The 16,996-nt window shown below is 52.3% G+C and overlaps 8 protein-coding genes across 8 annotated transcripts; 4 read left to right on the forward strand and 4 right to left on the reverse strand.

Moving 5' to 3' along the window:
- Positions 1-217: 217 nt before the first annotated feature.
- CTRU02_200514 (Fe-S cluster assembly protein DRE2) lies at positions 218-1,331 on the reverse strand (the record flags this gene model as incomplete). Its single annotated transcript, XM_036718522.1, has 2 exons — positions 218-552; positions 650-1,331. The coding sequence occupies 2 exons, from the start codon at positions 1,329-1,331 to the stop codon at positions 218-220; spliced, it is 1,017 nt and encodes a 338-aa protein (XP_036589522.1).
- A 1,642-nt stretch (positions 1,332-2,973) lies between these two features.
- On the reverse strand, positions 2,974-5,178 carry CTRU02_200515 (U3 small nucleolar ribonucleoprotein MPP10; the record flags this gene model as incomplete). Its single annotated transcript, XM_036718523.1, has 1 exon — positions 2,974-5,178. The coding sequence occupies one exon, from the start codon at positions 5,176-5,178 to the stop codon at positions 2,974-2,976; it is 2,205 nt and encodes a 734-aa protein (XP_036589523.1).
- A 1,217-nt stretch (positions 5,179-6,395) lies between these two features.
- On the forward strand, positions 6,396-7,220 carry CTRU02_200516 (flavoprotein; the record flags this gene model as incomplete). The annotated part of the gene is made up of 3 exons (XM_036718524.1): positions 6,396-6,802; positions 6,871-6,963; positions 7,022-7,220. The coding sequence occupies 3 exons, from the start codon at positions 6,396-6,398 to the stop codon at positions 7,218-7,220; spliced, it is 699 nt and encodes a 232-aa protein (XP_036589524.1).
- A 387-nt stretch (positions 7,221-7,607) lies between these two features.
- CTRU02_200517 (glycosyl hydrolase family 10) lies at positions 7,608-9,254 on the reverse strand (the record flags this gene model as incomplete). Its single annotated transcript, XM_070203704.1, has 4 exons — positions 7,608-8,008; positions 8,068-8,245; positions 8,301-8,869; positions 8,921-9,254. The coding sequence occupies 4 exons, from the start codon at positions 9,252-9,254 to the stop codon at positions 7,608-7,610; spliced, it is 1,482 nt and encodes a 493-aa protein (XP_070062286.1).
- A 3,022-nt stretch (positions 9,255-12,276) lies between these two features.
- CTRU02_200519 (uncharacterized protein) lies at positions 12,277-12,784 on the forward strand (the record flags this gene model as incomplete). The annotated part of the gene is made up of 3 exons (XM_036718527.1): positions 12,277-12,402; positions 12,454-12,501; positions 12,575-12,784. The coding sequence occupies 3 exons, from the start codon at positions 12,277-12,279 to the stop codon at positions 12,782-12,784; spliced, it is 384 nt and encodes a 127-aa protein (XP_036589526.1).
- Positions 12,785-13,745: 961 nt separating this feature from the next.
- On the reverse strand, positions 13,746-14,243 carry CTRU02_200518 (uncharacterized protein; the record flags this gene model as incomplete). Its single annotated transcript, XM_036718526.1, has 2 exons — positions 13,746-14,040; positions 14,155-14,243. 2 exons carry the CDS (start codon positions 14,241-14,243, stop codon positions 13,746-13,748), a joined length of 384 nt encoding a protein of 127 aa, XP_036589527.1.
- A 731-nt stretch (positions 14,244-14,974) lies between these two features.
- On the forward strand, positions 14,975-15,832 carry CTRU02_200520 (snf7 family protein; the record flags this gene model as incomplete). The annotated part of the gene is made up of 4 exons (XM_036718528.1): positions 14,975-15,158; positions 15,222-15,426; positions 15,487-15,692; positions 15,753-15,832. The coding sequence occupies 4 exons, from the start codon at positions 14,975-14,977 to the stop codon at positions 15,830-15,832; spliced, it is 675 nt and encodes a 224-aa protein (XP_036589528.1).
- Positions 15,833-15,863: 31 nt separating this feature from the next.
- Positions 15,864-16,103, forward strand: CTRU02_200521 (uncharacterized protein; the record flags this gene model as incomplete). The annotated part of the gene is made up of 1 exon (XM_070203705.1): positions 15,864-16,103. The coding sequence occupies one exon, from the start codon at positions 15,864-15,866 to the stop codon at positions 16,101-16,103; it is 240 nt and encodes a 79-aa protein (XP_070062287.1).
- Positions 16,104-16,996: the final 893 nt, after the last annotated feature.

Below are 16,996 nucleotides of genomic sequence, written 5' to 3' on the forward strand. Positions count from 1 at the left end.
GGCATGACGATGCCCCCTTTCCCGCCCCAATCCATAAAGAAGCCCATCCACCCACCCGCCGCCGAATAAATGCACGTATACACAAAAGCTGGGAATATGTACCAGGCTGCCCACATCCGATGCCGCGGAAAAAAAAGATGGTCGTGTAACTCCAGTTGATCCCAGTGAAGACAAGAAGAGAGAGAAGACAGAGAGAGATAGAGATAAAGAGAGCCCTCTACAGTTGGATATCGTTGTTGAGGATGCGAACCTCCTCGCCGGGCTTGAAAGGGGGCAATCCGATGTAAGGACATCCGTCACATCTGAAGGCGTCGCCGAGGGCGCAGTTGCCGCAAGAGCCGACCTTGCCCTGGATGGTGAAGTCCACCTCGGCCAAGTCGTCAGCGCCCAGCTTCACGGAGGGAGCGGCAGCGGCTGCTGCTGCTGCTGCGAGGGCAGCGTCGGCGGAGGCACGGGTGGCGGCGTCTTCGGCTGCAATGCGCTCTGCGAGACCGCAGGTGCAGTCCTTGCAAGCGCGACGGCGCTTGCCTGCCTTGGGAGCACATTCGGGGGCTGTTTTTACCGAGTTGTTAGTCACATGTTTTTTTCTTTTTGTAATGGAGTTGGGAAATCATAGGGGAAGGGGTGGTGGTGTGACTGTGGGACGTACGAATGTTAAGAGGACGAGTGAGGTCAGCGTCCGTGAGAAGTGCGTCTTCGTCAATGAGCTCGTCATCGTCCATGTCGAGGTCGTCGCTAAAGTCAACGAAGCCAACGCCGGGTGGCGGCGCAGAGACGGGGGGTGCCGTGGTGGTAACAGTGGGCTTCTTGTTCAGAGAGACAGCACCGTTGGCGGCAGCCTTCTTCTTGCCGAAAGAGAGGGTAACGACCTGGTCCTCATCGTAGTCGGGCTTCGAGAAGCCTCCAGAAGCATTGACGAGACCAGCAAGGACGGCCTCGCGAGCGACGGCGGGGTCATTGGCCAAGTTGCCACCGTCCTGAGCACGGAGCTCGGCGGAGGGCTTGAGGGCTTCGGCGACGGAGGAGAGGACGGAGCGATCGGAGAGGAGGCGGGTCGACTCGACACGGGAGCCGTCGGCGTCAGTAAGGACAAGGACGAGATCGTAGGTCGAGGATGGGAGAGAGACCATGCGGGCGGCAACACGATCGAGCATTTGCAGATCGGTGGTGGTGCGGTCATAGGTGGAGAGAACCTTGCCGAGCTTCGTTGGGTGAGAGGCGATGGAGGGAGGAGCGAGGAGGAGAGTTCGCTTCTGGGGGGTTGTGGTGGTGGAAGCGGGCGTGAAGTCGAAGTCGGGGGTCATATCGAGGGTTACTACGGAGGGCGCCATTGTGATTGTTGGTCTTCCTTTTTGGGGGGGTCGCGTGTGACGTTGGTATTGGCGGTAAGGGTGAATCAGGCCAGAGGTAGTTTTGGAAAGATATAGAATTCACAAAATTGAAAAGACGTGAGGAGAAGAAGAGGATGTGTAGAGTTGTGTGGTGTGTGGTTGGGGTTTTTTTCTTTCTCTTAGATGGTAGAGGAGGGAGGTGATTGATTGATTGTCGGGGATGTCTCCTTGGGATTAGTCAAGACAAATTCGGAGGAAAACTGTGTAGCGTGGTAGTCGCTGTACTGTCCACGGTGCTTTTGCTTGATAAGCGCGTAATGATGAGGGGTTGGCGGGGTGGACACCGTAATCGGATATAGTTATCACACGGTATTGCGTAGCCGTGGTTTTTGGTTTGATTCCGTGGGGGGGGAACAGGGCAGCAATGGCAGCAGCTGTAGCAGCCAAAGGAGAGAGATATAGGTAGAGAGAGCCGAAGGGGTGTGAGAAGAAAATAGGACAACGACTAGTTCGGTTGGGTCACTGATAAAGAAAAGTTCCAACGGGTCAGAGGCAAGTAGCATTTACGGAGATGCAAGTTTCTCCATGTGCACGCAACCTGCGGCTACCCAGACATCTTTATCAGATCTTTGCTTACGGATGCGAAGAAGTCATTGGGCTGCTCTGGCAAGGTTTCCGATAGGGGTCCGAAAACGGAACGCACCCCGCCCCCATTTACGCAAGACAGAGTCACTCACAATTAAATCACCAGGCAGACCATATCACAATTGGAAGGGGTAGGTTACATGCCACCATGCTTAGGAAACCAGACAGAGTCGAGCAGGGGGAAAAGCGGGAAGGGGAAGGGTGGGAAGCGTAGAATGCTGACGCTGCATTACAATTACAGATCCTGACAATTGCCCAACCAAATGCCTTGGGATTTCCAATTTCTAACCCGTGGCTGCTTTCATTTTTTTTTTTACCCTTCGTAATTCCACTGGGATGAATACCCGCCCAAATCATCAGGTGGGCAGTGCAGACACTAAGCAAACAGACCACAGTGGGAAGACCGTTTTCCAGTGCTGACCGAATTTTATGTCACTGACAAACGCCTTTGGTAACCTTCTAATTGGCTGAGAAGCCCTGGCGGGGGTGTCCCCCCTGTCCCACCCGCCCGTTGCTGAATACGTATCCATCCAGTCCCTTGGTGCGTCTTCGGGTGCCTTCGGCGGAGTGCCTGTCAAACCTTCCTTGGCGATTCTGCGGACCCTGCCGGCGTCGGATCCTTTACTTCTTTTCAGCTCCAATATCTGTGTGTCATTTTACAGCTGCCATGGCTTTAGACCTGGCGATAATGGGCAGGGATGAGAGAGAGAGAGAGAGAGAGAGAGATGGAGTCGACTCTGTATCCGTGTATGCAAGAATAAACATGTGCTTGGCTGTTTGTAAATTGCCCAATTTTCTTCTATTCGACCCAACAAACCAGGTAAAGAGATCAGATACGGATAGAAATGCTTTTGATTTGTGATACACATGAAAAAAAATTACTCCGGATTCTATACCATCTGTCCAGAATTATCACCAGACCGGACCGTACAACGCCCCAAGCCAACTCCGTCCACATGCTACAGCATCTCACGATGGTGAACCATGCTCTCTCTCTCTACAGCTTGAAGCTACTGCTCGTCGCCTTGGCCTCCGCCTTGGCCTTGTTGCCGTCCACGTCTACAACCTCACCCTTGCGGTTGATGACCTTGACGCCGCCCTTCTTGAGGTCCGCGAGCGTATCCTTCTGCATCTGTGCCTTCTTGCCCAGCGGCTTCTTGGCGTCCGTGCCGCCCGCCTTGCGGATACGCTCCTTCTCCCTCCTGCGCCGACGCAGCTTGTCCTCGCGGCTCATCTCCTGCTTGGCCACCGGCAGGCCGTTCTTGGCCACCACCTCGCCCTTCTCCGCCGTGTCCTTGCCGGCCTTGTAGACTTCTTGAGGTGCAATCATGCTCTGGCCGCCGCTGACGCCCTGCGCCGTCGTGGGCTGGGCATCCTCCATGCTGATCGTCGCCGCGTCCGAGACAACAGTGAGCGACGGCGCCGCCGGCTTGGGCTTGTAGTGCCAGCTGCTGAGCGAGTCGAGACGCGCGCTGAGGTCCTTCCACATCTGCTCAATCTCCTTCTCCTCGCGCTGCAGCTTCTCGTCCGACTTGCTGACGTAGCCGTCGGGGTCGGTGTTCTTGAGATGCTCCTCCTCGTAGATCTCCGCCAGGCCCTTGCCAGACTTGGAGTCGTCAAGCTCGATGAGCCCGCGGCGCGTGTTCTCGGGAAGATCGGCGCCGGGTCTGCGACGGAGGACCTCGTCAAAGTCCTGCGCGATGATGCGGCGCTTGATGAGGTCCTCGATGCCCTCGCTCACCTCGGCCGTGATGACGGGCACGGGCTTTCCAAGGTGCTCGAATGCGAGGTCCTCCTCCAGAAGGGAGTTGACAGGTCGCTCGACGGCCGAGGCCTCACCTGTCAGTGTCCACGAACGCTTGGCAACCGACTCTGCTTCGAGTTTGCGGATCTCCTCGGCAAGCTTCGCCTGGCGTCTCTCGTGGGCTGATCTGCGGGACCGCGGGTCGCCAGCGGAGACGTCGGACAGGGCGTCTTCGGAATCGTCTCCGTGGTCCGACTCGTCGTCGAAGAGGTCTCTCTTGACGTCCTCCATGGCGCGCTCCACGTCCTCTTCGGTGACCTTCTTGGGGGCGAAGCGGACCGACTTCTTCTTCTTGTCCTTGGAGCCCTTCTTCGGTGGTGGTGCAAAGTAGTCCTTGAAGTAAATGCCGTTCGCGTTGAACTCCTCCTCTTCGCCAGCGGCATCATCCATGTCCTCGTCGTCGCTGGCGCCCTCGGGAGCGTTAAGATCCATGTCACCGAACGTAGGCCCGTCGTCCTCGTCATCGTCCTCCTCTTCTTCAACATCTTCTTCCATTTCGTCCGCCTTTTTCTTAGGTTTTGACTTGCTTGACGCGGCTAGCGGGTCGGCCGTCCAGTCGATTTCCTCTTCGTCGCTGGCGACGTCGGTGTTGGGGTCTCCCCGGGCATCTTGCTCTTCGAACCATTGTGTCTGCTTGTTGAAGTCGTCGATCGAGAAGAATCCGTCGTTGAGACCGTTAGGGTCCTCAACATATGTCTCTGATACGTCGTCGTCATCGTCTTCCTCCTCTTGTTCCTCGTCATCCTCCATATCTTCTAGGTCCCCAGTCAGACCCTCGACGTCGGACCCTTCCTCCAGGTCTTCCTCGTCGTCATCGTCTTCCAGGCCCTCCAGATCGGAACCAGAGAGCTCTTCCTCATCGTCGGAGCCCTCCTCTTCGTCGTCATCTTCAGATCCTTCCTCATCGGACTCTGCAAGGCTATCTTCACCGGCAACGCCGTTCGTGACAATCTCGTTCCGGTCCTCGAGCTCCTGCAGAGTTTCCTGAGAATGCTTCAAAGCGCTCTGGATAATACGGCGTGCCTGCTGCCAGACCTGGGTCGTCTCGAACCCGTCAACGTGCACTTTGCGGATCTTGAGCACATCTGCCCTCTCGCCTGCGTCGGCTCGCTTGCGCTTCTTGGTTGCCTCCTTTAGCAGGCGGAGCTGCTCATCGCTGATCTGGCCCGCAAAGGCGTCCAGCGTATCCTTGACAACCTGCAGCGAGGCAGAGGGAATCGCGGGCGGCGGCTGCAGGAAGGCGTGACGGTTCGCAGGGCCCAGGTTGTCAAAGAGGGCGCGCACTTCAGCGGTGCTGGCGCCGGACATGTTCGGGAGGTGCGCGGCCATTCCGGGCGCGAAGGTGAGCGTGTTGGAGGTCTGCGACGTAAGGGAGGAAGACGTGCTGCCGGCCGCCATGATGTGTCGTACGTCTTGTTTCGGCTGTTTGGCCGGTGCAAGATTTCACCTTCTTTTTTTTTTTTTTGGGCCCTGCACCTTGCAGTTCGAGCTGCAAAAAAATTTGGGACCCCGCAAAATGCCTGGGAATGGGCCTCGAGGTGTGATTGGCCAATGAAATCAGGATCAACTGAATAGCGTGCTTAGGTAATGGAGATCTTGTCTCTGGGTCTTGAAGTGTTGGTTCATCCATTGTTTCAAGCTTACACTTGGTTTTCTCGGCAAAGTTTCTTAAACCATACTTTGTCGGTACTGATTTGCCGTCATAATTGCCATTTAATCACCATTGCCTGGATCAAGAGGTGAGACATGTTCTGCTTGGCTCCATCGTCACTATCACTTGATGATTACTGGTTAAGAATGCGAGATGAACTTTAAAGACAACTCGACTAATTCGTCCTTCAAACTGACTCTATTTTTGTTTTGGGGTTTCCGAAGCTTATTCTAGCACTGAATGGCGGTTTATCCATGCTGAACAAGTAGTAGTGCTGTATGCAATTCTCTAGAGAGCATGCCCGTTGGCGGTCATGATTCTTACGCGTAGATATTGACACAATGATCTAGTACTATTTCTGGTAGGATCAATTTCATGTTGCTGAGTATATGCGTTCCTATCTATCATTATCATTTCTCTTCATGAACCTTGGTCCGGAGCTCCGAACCCAAACCGACTCGGCGGTAGTGGGGCCGAGTGGTATCCACTGTCGGTATACGCACTGCGAACATGCTTACTCAGCACAAGTACCGAGTCACTCCAACTTACTTACATTGGATAATTCTACCTTCATCAACTAAGCTATCTTACAAATGATAACTAAATATTCAGTTAGTGCCATCCAGAATCGCTTTGATTTCCTGTCACCTACATCCTAATTCTTACAATAGAAGTTCTTTTTTTGCCATATTGAACGCAACGAACCTTAGAACTAAACATTCATAAATTCACATGTGAGTTTATTCCCTCCACCGTTCAAGAGTGGGGTTGATATGCCTCATCATGACACTTGCTTGTGCGCTGTGTCTCGTGCCATCACTTCTACCATTCAACTCCGATGAAATAAGGAGGCAAGGAAAATACCTTGAAACAAAAATAATCCGCATAAATTTCCCCATTAGAAAACCGCCGAGTAAAGCATCGCTTAGGGAAACTACTAACACTGAGTCACAAGCAGCATCTAATGTCGAAAGTTGGCTCCTCGGACGACCCCGCCGCGGACGTCGCGGCGTCTCGCTCCGACGGTAAGGTTCATCTCCTGCTGGCCTCAAGCGGCTCAGTAGCGACAATCAAGCTGCCCAACATCATCCAGGCCCTCAGCCACCACAAGAACCTCTCCATCCGGGTGATCTTGACGGCTTCGGCAACAGAATTCCTCAATGGATCGACAGAAGAACAACCGTCACTAGCGGCCATCCGCGCCATGCCCAACGTCGACGGTCTGCATCTCGATGCGGACGAATGGGTTCAGCCTTGGCGCAGGGGTGCTAGTATTCTCCACATCGAGTTGAGGAGATGGGCCGATCTCATGCTTATTGCGCCTCTGTCAGCTAATACGCTTGCAAAAGTAGTCAACGGCTTTTCAGATAAGTAAGCGCTCATGATTTTTTTTTTTTTCTTTTTTGATTCGGTGTGTCTTTGTACTAACTACTGTGCTGTCTCCTGCTGAGTGTCGTCCGCGCATGGGATCCCGAAGGACTGGTCGACGGGCGGAAGAAGAAGATTCTAGTAGCCACTGCTATGAACACTGCGTATGGCGCCCTCTTTTTACCATGGTTTACTGTTCTGTTTGTTGCTAATGATTCGAAGCATGCACGTACATCCCATTACATCAAAACAGGTCAAGGTGCTTGAGGAGGAGTGGAAGTGGTTTGAGGTGTTGAAACCCATGGAAAAGACTCTTGCGTGCGGTGATACAGGTAGCGGCGCGATGATGGACTGGCGGGAAATAGTTCAGATTACAGAGGAGCGTCTTGGGTTGAAGCCAGCAGCACAAGGAAATCATTAACAGCGTTGCCATTATGTAATAACTCCTCCACCGTTAAAGGCCGTTCATATACCATTGGGTGTTCATCACTAGGGTTTGATCCTGGGCAGTCATTACAGTTACCAAAGATAGGACGTTAAGAAGTTAAAACATAAGAGAAATCTGAGATAAGTTGAACTGTTTGTTGCTATTTAGTTTCTATGTTGGTAACCCGAGCATTCGGAATAGTTCACGTCGCTGGCTTGAAAAATCTGTGGTATATCTCACATAGCACCAAGCCTGCAAGAGATCATCGATAAAAAAGAAGGGACACAAAAATGAACGAATAAAGTAGAGTCACCACCAATGGCCACATATATATGCGTCTGGAAGGGGGAAATGATAATTCAGCAAAACGTTTACTTCTAACTACAAACACTGGTAATACCACGGCGGCGCAACTGCAGAACAATTCGAACCAGCCGCGCACTTGGTTGCGCCCGTGTAGTTCGACCCGCCGCACTGGCCATACTTTGTCTGAGTCTGCTCAGGCGCAGGAGGCTGCGTCGTCGACCGTGGCGTCGAGGAACTCCGCGACGTGCTCGTTGAAGTCGTCGATCGCACAGTAGATGTCGGCGGCGGCGGAACCCATTGCGTCACGGTCTCGATGACGGTGTCAATATCTGTTACTGTCACAACGGTCGTGGTCCAACTTGTCACAATCACAGTAACAATGGATGACCGGGACGAAGCTGACACTGGAGGCTGGGTGATGGTGGCAGTTTGGGTTATGTAGCTGGTGATTGTTGACGTGGATACAGTCGGAGTAGCTGGATTCTGTTAGTTTGGTAGACTCATGACATGGAATTCTTGACGAATGACTACTCACAACTTGAGGTACTGCTTGGAGAAGACCTCGTGCTTGAAGCGGAGCTGGTACTAGCCCTTGAAGATGCCGCGCTCGAGAATAGGTTGATCAAGCCCGTATACGCAGGTTTCTTCTGCAGGTTGCTGTTCCAAAGACAGGCGTCGCCCTGGCCGGGGAAGGTTTGTGGAACCCAAGAATACTGTAACTTTGTCAGCTTCCTCCCTAATCAAAATAAAATCTCAAAAGTGCCTTACCTGATCCGCAAAATCCCAAACAGTAATACCGACGCACTTACTCGTCTCAAGACAAGCCTGCGCAACAGTCTGGTAGTCTCGGCTTTGCTGCGCCCTGTCCGCATCAGAGGCCGGCAACCTCGGGTGGCGAATATCCAACTCCGTATATGCAACCTCGTCAACCAGCGCTGCGAAACCACTCAACACAGTCTTGAGGTTAGCCAGGCTGGGCGTCTGTCCAACGATGAAATGAGCTTGTAGCCCCACGCCGTCGATCCTTGCCCCGGCACTCTTGAGGTTGCGGACGATGTTGAGTGCCTCATTATACTTTGCGCCCGGGTTCTCAATGTTATAGTCGTTGTAGTATAGCTTCGCGGCCGGGTCCGCGGCGGCGGCAGCTTGGAAGGCTACCGTGATGAAGTCCTTGCCGAGGGCACGGTACAACGGGCTGTTACGGTATGCGCCGTTATCTTCAAGGGCTTCGTTTACCACGTCCCAAGCGTAACATTGGCCCTTGTAGTGCCCCGCTACATTCTGGATATGAGTTTGAATCACCCGTGTCATTGCGTCGCGGCCGTTGATGTTGTTCACTAATTCTCATCAGCGTTAATATTTCAACGAAGGCTACAGAAGTGAATTACCCCAGCTAGGGAGCTGGCTATGCCAGGCAAGGGTATGACACCGCAAGATCTGGCCAGCTTGACGCACTCGGCTGGTTACGGCGTCTCCATTTCCGTAACTGAACTGGCCTTGCGATCGCTCTGTCGAGTCCCACTTCTGTCCATTGGCAGGCGTCACTTGGCCGAACTCGTTCTTGTTCGTGGCGATGTTCATGTAAGCCTGGTTGTTCAGCCCGGGGTTGTCGACTGCCGTGCCAAAGTACTTGAAACCAGCGGCGACGGCAAGTTGATTCAGCTGTGCTGTCGCTGGAGTGCAAGCGACGAGTACCGCCGCAAGGATGCTAAGGGAATGCATCGGAAAAGTTGCCGTTGGCTGGCGTCGGAAACCCAAAGTTGACAAAAAGTAGCGCCCGAGAGCCCAGCATCAGTAGCAATATCTCTGGAGGCGCGACCTATGAATATGTATGTTGGCTTTGAAGTAGCCGCACCACATGGCTTCTTAGGCAGAATTGAAAACATTACAACGGTGTTGGCGACTTCATTTGGAAGAAGAACAATCGCTTGGTGTAAAGAAGCAAGATGCAAGACGCTTTGAGCTTGTAACGGATGTGAGTTTCCTCTTTTGACGTTAGAGGGTGCATTTCAAACCAAACTATGGGCTCAAATGATACCATCTCGACTTTGGGTGTGGTCCAAACAGGTGTACGTGAAGTGTCATCCAGCAACCATGGCTAGTGACGAACCTATTTAGGAAGCGGAGTTGTAAAAAGATAGCCTCATGAACTTCCGAAAGGAGAGAGTGCAAGAAGATTATCCTCACAAAGTCAAAGACCGTTCCATAAAGTGTCAACTGTGCGGTGGTACGCCATACAAAGTGGCCGCCCGTTTCGTTTAGCCTGAATGAGTGTGTCACCGCTAGTCGGCTGCTAGGCAATATGGCTCAATTACCGACTTATATGAGAAATGAGAGTACGGTCCACTGAAGGGTAATTTCATCCGGTAAGTAGACGTCGAATCGATTCTTGGAAAGCTTGAGGAGCCTGTTAGGATGGTTGCCGGTCATTCTGTCGCAAAACTGCATTCATAAACCATCCCGTTCGGGAGCGGCTTACACACATATCTGCCCCAGCCTCGGTAGCTGGACTTCCATGGCCGGCTAATAACATGAGTAATGAATTTCTTGGAAACTGAGATACGTGAAGGGATTGCCGCCTTGGCATAGGATGGCCGAGTCTGTCGATTGATACCTAGTGCAGCACACAATGATGAGACAGCTCGCTACCTCAGATGATTCGCCTCGATCATTCCGATTCTAAAAGAAATTCATTGGAAGGGCCCGGTTATTCGTAACTGGGACCGATATAAATGGCCTTTGCATACCGATAGAGAGTCATTTGGCTGCAGGCAAAATTCCATCTTCCCCGGTCTAGGCCCCCCCACTATCACTTGCAGCCTTCCCAATCAAGTGTATTTTTTCTTGTATGGTCGCCTCCTCAACTTGCGACTCAAAGTGCTGTTTGCCTGACTCAAACATGCACCGTAAAGAGGGGCCGTGGATTCAGTTTGGCTGTCGTGCGGCTCAAGCTGCTTACAGACCTCACTTTATTCTCAACTTCGCCTACCCAAAACTGCACTTGGATATTCCTGCAAGCATCCTAACCGGCATCGTAATCCTCATATTGATTCTCGTGTTGATGAGATCCTATACCTTTAGTAAGGCGGCGTATTCGAATGCCGTTTCCATAACACACTAAGCCAACTGATTCAAGTGGGGAATGAGCATCATACTAAGAGGCTGGTCTTTAGTTGGCGAGGCTCATGGCGAAGGGATATATCATGCGGAGGTCTGCCTAGCTATCCACTTGGAAGCGAAGCCCGGCATGTTCTCGGCTCAATGTTGCATCGTTCGGTGTACAACATAATAATGCATGCTTCATTCTACGTTCAAGGACTATGAGGCTGTGGGATAGGAACCGCCTTAGTTGTTGAGTCGATGCTGATTGGATTCCGAATACATCCCCGCGCTCTGAAGCGCACCGTTCGTGGGGGAAAGAGGATTAAGTGGTATTACAGATAATGGCTCTGACCATGGATGGCCTTGTCAAAAGTGCCAGCCTCATCATTATGTCTTGGGCGTGATGAGAGTGGGCTTGCGTTATGTTTAATTCGTCAAGTGTGAGCCAAGACTATGCTGTCTTGGAGCTCGCTCATGTTCGTGGACAGGAGATGAAAATCAAGCAGCACACCACCATTGACTCTGAGTAGATAAAGTTGTGAAGCCGGGGCGACGGATCATGAGATTAGTATTCATCGGCACTTAGAATACCGACAAATCCGGTGCGAACGACGCCGATCACGGCAGCCCTGAGAACCAGAAATCCGGGACCAACAACAAAAACGTGAAGGGTCAGGGTCCATCCGGACTGCTGAAGAATCCGAGATCCTTGGATATATACCATTTAGAGCAGCAATGGATGGCCCCTATTCATCGTCCCCGCATGCTCGCCTTGATGTCCAAAGCGACGATCGACGGGATCGGCGCCTTCCGCCGCCAGTGACCAATGCAGCCTTACCCTACCCACCAGGTCTATCCTTGAAGGGAACACAAGCTGAAAAGTAATCGAGAAAAACCACGAGGAGATGTTCCATCTCAGCATGTTCGCTGACGGCGATGAGAAGATGGACCTGCAGAAACCGCAGCGGCGCGCTGTTATTGGATCTTGCAGCGGAAGGATCCATATCCGAGAACTGACGAATTGAGAACCCCCAAACGTTTATTCGATGGCTGGCATAACGGCCGAAACCATCGCATTCCATTTCGTGGTGAATTTGAACATGAATGCGTTTAAGCGCTTATGATTCGCGGTTAGAGATTGCAAGGGATCGGTACAGGTGTGAGGCGGACTGTCATGGGTTGGGCGCTCCGTCCGCCTCACTTTTTCTGTCTATCTGCTGCAGGCTCACACCCCCCCAACCCCTAGGGTGGAACGCACTCCAGTTGGATGGTTCTCACTCGTGAGAACTTGTCAAGACAATGAGAGTATGTGGCGTTCGTCCTTGCATGCAGGAAGAGTAAAGGCAGGTTCTGACGACTGAGGAGTCGGAGCGGTGAGGATACCGACAGCTGGGCCTAAAGAGGCAGGAATGCAAAAGTGCGCTTCTTGTTGTGCCCTGGTGCAATAATATGCCTGGACAGTCGGATTAATCACTTGGATGTAGTGTACGAGGATTGGCACGCCCAGATGGTCACATAGTTGGCGAAGATAAATACCGTCGCGTCCTCCTGGTTGCCATCGTTCAAGAACAGCGTGCAACATCTTGTCAACCCCGGGATTCCGGACAGGCAGGTCATTTATCTCACGCCCTAAGCAACTGTCATGTCTTCGTCATCAGAGATGAACAGATACTGGATTCCCAGGTTGGACATCCATAAGAAAATAATTACTCAAGAGCTTCCTTACTACCTGGGGCCGGATGCAACGGTCAGGCCGTATACAAACGAGGTGTGAGCAGCTCAGCCATGATGATCGAGACAACTCTCACAGCATCAACAGGGAGAAGATGGTTTTCTCATCACCACACCTGGCCCTTGCCTGACAGACGTGAGCTTTGTCATCGCATCACCCTATCCTTCAGGGGCTGTGCCAAGTCGCTGACCACCGCTACTGTTCTCAGGAGCAAATCGATGATATCTGCAGGAAGTCTAAAGAAATGTGGGAGCGACAGGCCGCAATTAGGGCACAGGAGGCCGACAAACCCCTCAAGAGACCACTACATCAGCCAGTAGTAATATCCCGAGGGTCTAAGGAGTCATCGCGAAGAAGACACGAGGTACACCGGAGCAACGAGCGGCATCGACGTTACGATGATAGGCGACGCGAGTGAGGCCAAGCTGTTCGGTGGAGTCGAACGAAGTGATCGGAATCTAAGATTGGGCTAGATTTTTGGATCTAAGCACACAGACAACACAGGCGTTGCAGACAGCGGGTGAGCCCTTTCGTGCATAACGGCAGGAATTTGTGGGATTTAATGATTCGAGGCGTTACCATATGCGAAGAAGGTTTTGTTTTGCTGGTGAGGGGAACTTGATTTGTGTGGCCTGGTGGCCGCAGCGGACGGTGGATCCGACCAAACATTCGCTGTTTGTGACTGGTTCGGCAGCAGGCGTACGAAGTAGTATAGACTGGTCAGTCTGATTGGGACGGCAGGATTATTGTGTCTAGATTCGTCCAGCAACGGTTTGCCAACTGGCAGTTTTGGGGTGCACTGGTGACGGTCAAAATCATCGGTGTCGTCTTCCCATTGCTCCCAAAAGGTATGTGTATGCGAAATCGTTGCAAGAGGTGCACAGCAAAGTGCAGCGCCAGCGGATGCGACCAGCTAGCTTTTCACCCTGTCCAGATACCCAATTAGCATACGTAGTGCTTCCCCCAAATAAACATCATGCATAAAAGTCGGACCAAGTTGTCGTTGCAGACCAGGGGCAGTGCACCCGTACTGTCCGAATGTGCCTTGCTCTATGGGATGCGCTGAAGGCCTGGGACCACTAAAGACATTCGATCCGTACTTGACCTCACGTACTAAAGGAAGTATAATAGTTACCAATGATCGGGGGAAGAATAGCCCTTATCAGGTTGCGGTGGTTCGTGATATCGATCAACCAATCGGTGATGCAAGGCTGGCTGCGCCCAGGTGGTGAGAACAGCTCAGGCGTGACACGTCTGCCTGCTCACAGCGTGAGAAAAGCCCACGTTGACGTGTGCTCAGGTCAGGTGGCAGATGTTCAAAGCAGGTGGTGTGCCTCGCCTTGTCAGAATATCGGCTGCAGACTGATCCAGATATAGGTTCATGTTTTCGCAAAAGACGCTTCGTACCGCTGAAGATTGAGGGGCCCGGTAGACCAGAGTAACAGCGCTTGAATAGCCACGTTCTGCGGCTCGCGGGATGCTCCTTTGGCCCGCGTTCCCGAAGAAGTAGGTGTAACATAGCCAACAACATTTACCCACTCGCCAACACTAGTCTGCTCCGACGTGATTGTTCCGAGCAAGAGCTGGACGTCAATCGATGCACTAACATTGGATCCTTTGGGGAAGCCGTGCTCTAGGGTAAGCACAGCTGAGTCTGTCGAGTAGGAAGTGACACTGGATTCAAGTCAGCAGACGGATGATAATTGGATATACCAGAAAAGCTCCATGAGACAGTCGAAAAACGCTCTATAACGAATAATCAGGCGTAATGGGACTAGGGCATCTCACCATCCCAGAAACCGGACTTTTTCGCCTGCTGGTTTAGATGGTAGGTCTGAGAGGAGACACAACCTGGACGGCAGTGGACCTCTTGACATAATCGGTGCCGTGATTGAATCTGAGAAGCAAATGTTGTGGTGTAGTCAAATGCATAACTTCATGCGTCAAAATATAGTGGATTATTGAGTTCAAACATATGATGAGCGGTTGAAATCGGAGAGAATCGTGGAAGAGAGTAGGTGCCTTCATAGGTAACCCGAAGCTTCAGTTCGATGTGCCAAGGTCACAGTATACGAGCTTACATAAGGGCCTTTGATAAGAAGATAGGTAGATGTGATAAGGCACTCCCATGATGGAACAAGATCACGTGCCTCAAAGGTCATCTGACCGGTTGAACTACGGGTAAATCAGGCGGGCATTGTTGCTGGGCAGGCACCGTCATCGCCCGCCGCCCACTAAACGGCATCGCTAAGCCAGTCGGGAGGTTGCATCATACTTGCCTACCTGACCCAATCTCTCAGCCTTCTGTCTATCAACCTTGCGATTACTCGACCTGTTGGCCGCAAGGGCTTCGTCGTACATCATAACGCCTTAGTCTTTGGGTCTGCCAATACGCTTCATCGGTTCCACGGTACGTTGACGACGACTAGTGCCCACTTGCGTCCCGTTTCGGTACCCCGCCATCAAACTTCGGCCGACTGCCACGCAACCTGATAATACGGCTGCCTGCAAACCGATAGCTGCCTGCACACATCCTCGATACCAACTTAAGTACCTCGAAACGACATTTTACAATATACAAACCAAAAACCGTTAAGCAAACCTCATCATGTCTGGTGTCTGGGGCTGGTTTGGCGGCGGCGGTGGCGCCAAGAAGAAGAATGACGCCAAAGATGCAATCCTTGGCCTGCGAGTCCAGCTTGATATGCTGCAAAAAAGAGAGAAGCACCTGCAGACATTGATGGATGAGCAGGACGCTATTGCGAGGAAGAACGTCAACACCAACAAAAACGGTGCGTAAGCTGCTTGAGCGATATACCGAGGAGAGGTAGTGTGCTAACGAACTGTCATAACAGCCGCAAAGGCCGCTTTGCGCCGTAAGAAGGGTCATGAACACAGCTTGGAGCAGACGATTTCTCAAATCACGACACTTGAGTCCCAGATCAACGCTATCGAATCGGCAAATATCAACCGCGAGACGTTGTTGGCGATGGAGAAGGCCGGCCAGGCCATGAAGGGCATCCACGGCAAGCTCACGGTCGAAAAGGTGGACCAGACTATGTACGTACCGGGCTTTATTCTTCATTTCGTTATCGGCGATTACTTACACACTGGTTACAGGGAAGATCTTCGAGAACAGAATGCGCTCAGCGAAGAGATTGTCAACGCCATTACAACGGGCCAGACAGACAATATCATCGACGAGGATCTGGAAGACGAGTTGGAGCAAATGCAGCAGGAGCAGTTGGACGAGCAAATGATCAGCACCGGCTCGGTGCCCGTATCGGATGCTGTCCACCGCATGCCTGCAGTGGGGAACGGAGAAAGTAAGGAACCAATCCCCTCCGTACTCGGCCTAGATGAAGTAGCTAATAAGTACTGTCCAGTCAAAGGCAAGACGACTGCCGTCGAGGAAGACGACGAGGAAGCAGAGCTCCGGAAGCTGCAGGCCGAGATGGCCATGTAAGGTCTCTGAGTAGTCAGGTGATGCTGCGGGGATGGTCGAGAGCGGTGGCATAGCATTCCTGGTTTGGGAAAGGGCTTCTAGAGGCATGCATGGAACTGGGACGCTCACAGAGGTACGGATCGCAGGGTCAACTGCCGCGTCTCAGGATGTGATGCTGCACAACATATCTCGCAGTGCACATGTACACGTGCAATCGAACGCACACACACACGCACTACAAACGACAACAAACCTAGAGCGGCCGTGGGTACATGCATTCTTAGCTATCTAGCTGGTTCTTTCCCCCCAGACCTGATTATTGGCGTTGGCGTTTTGGGGTACTTGGGTGCCATTGAATAGGAATCTCGCGGTTGTGGAGGCTGATGGGAGTTTGACAAGCTTTTTCTGCGTTGCTGGAGGGTACTTTACAGTCTACGTCTACGTCCAAGTCTTCATAGAACACATATTGACCGTTGTTGAGAAGTTTTGAGACTTGGCCGGCTGCATATGGGACGGTGAACTGTAAGGGAAATGTCTGCCATCATGTTTTTTTTTCTTTCCCACGAGGCACCGAGTTAGTCAGCTTGGCTCATGCGCCGGAGATGCAAGCCGCAATGCAGCGGTGTCTTGTCCGGTGAGTGACGGGCGAGACATCAACGGCGGTGGTCCACCTGGACTCGTCGCAAGGCCCACCTGACCGGGACCGGGACAGAAACCATCGCTCACGTGTCTCGGCACACCGCCAGTCGCCTGGAGTAACCGATCGTGAGGATGAAAGGCGGCGGTCATCATCACCTGTCGCCTGCGTGCATCCGGTCATTGTTGAGGTGGTGAAGCACTTATCTCATGGGATTTGTTGACATTGACTGAGTCGTGGCAGATCCCGTATAGGGTTCAGGCTTCGACAAGTTGGATGATGCATTGTGTAGTGACATCGACTATAGTGTTTGCTCGGATATGCTTATGGTAATGAGGGTTTACGCCCTGTCAATGCGAGCATGATTTAACAAAACCTGTAGAGACTTGAGGCATAGCAAGGCGGTGGTCTATGGAGCGTTGCAAAGTCGGGGCGGTTGGTAGTGAGTGGTTGGTGCCTCTTGAAAATACCAGGGGGGGGCAGATGCTGAAGATGTGGGCGATCGGAGGATGAAGCAGAAGTACATCTCCGTAGGGCCCGGTATCAGT

The sequence above is a fragment of the Colletotrichum truncatum genome (genome assembly GCF_014235925.2).
Source record: "Colletotrichum truncatum strain CMES1059 chromosome Unknown Contig_0001, whole genome shotgun sequence".
In the NCBI taxonomy this organism is placed as follows: domain Eukaryota; kingdom Fungi; phylum Ascomycota; class Sordariomycetes; order Glomerellales; family Glomerellaceae; genus Colletotrichum; species Colletotrichum truncatum.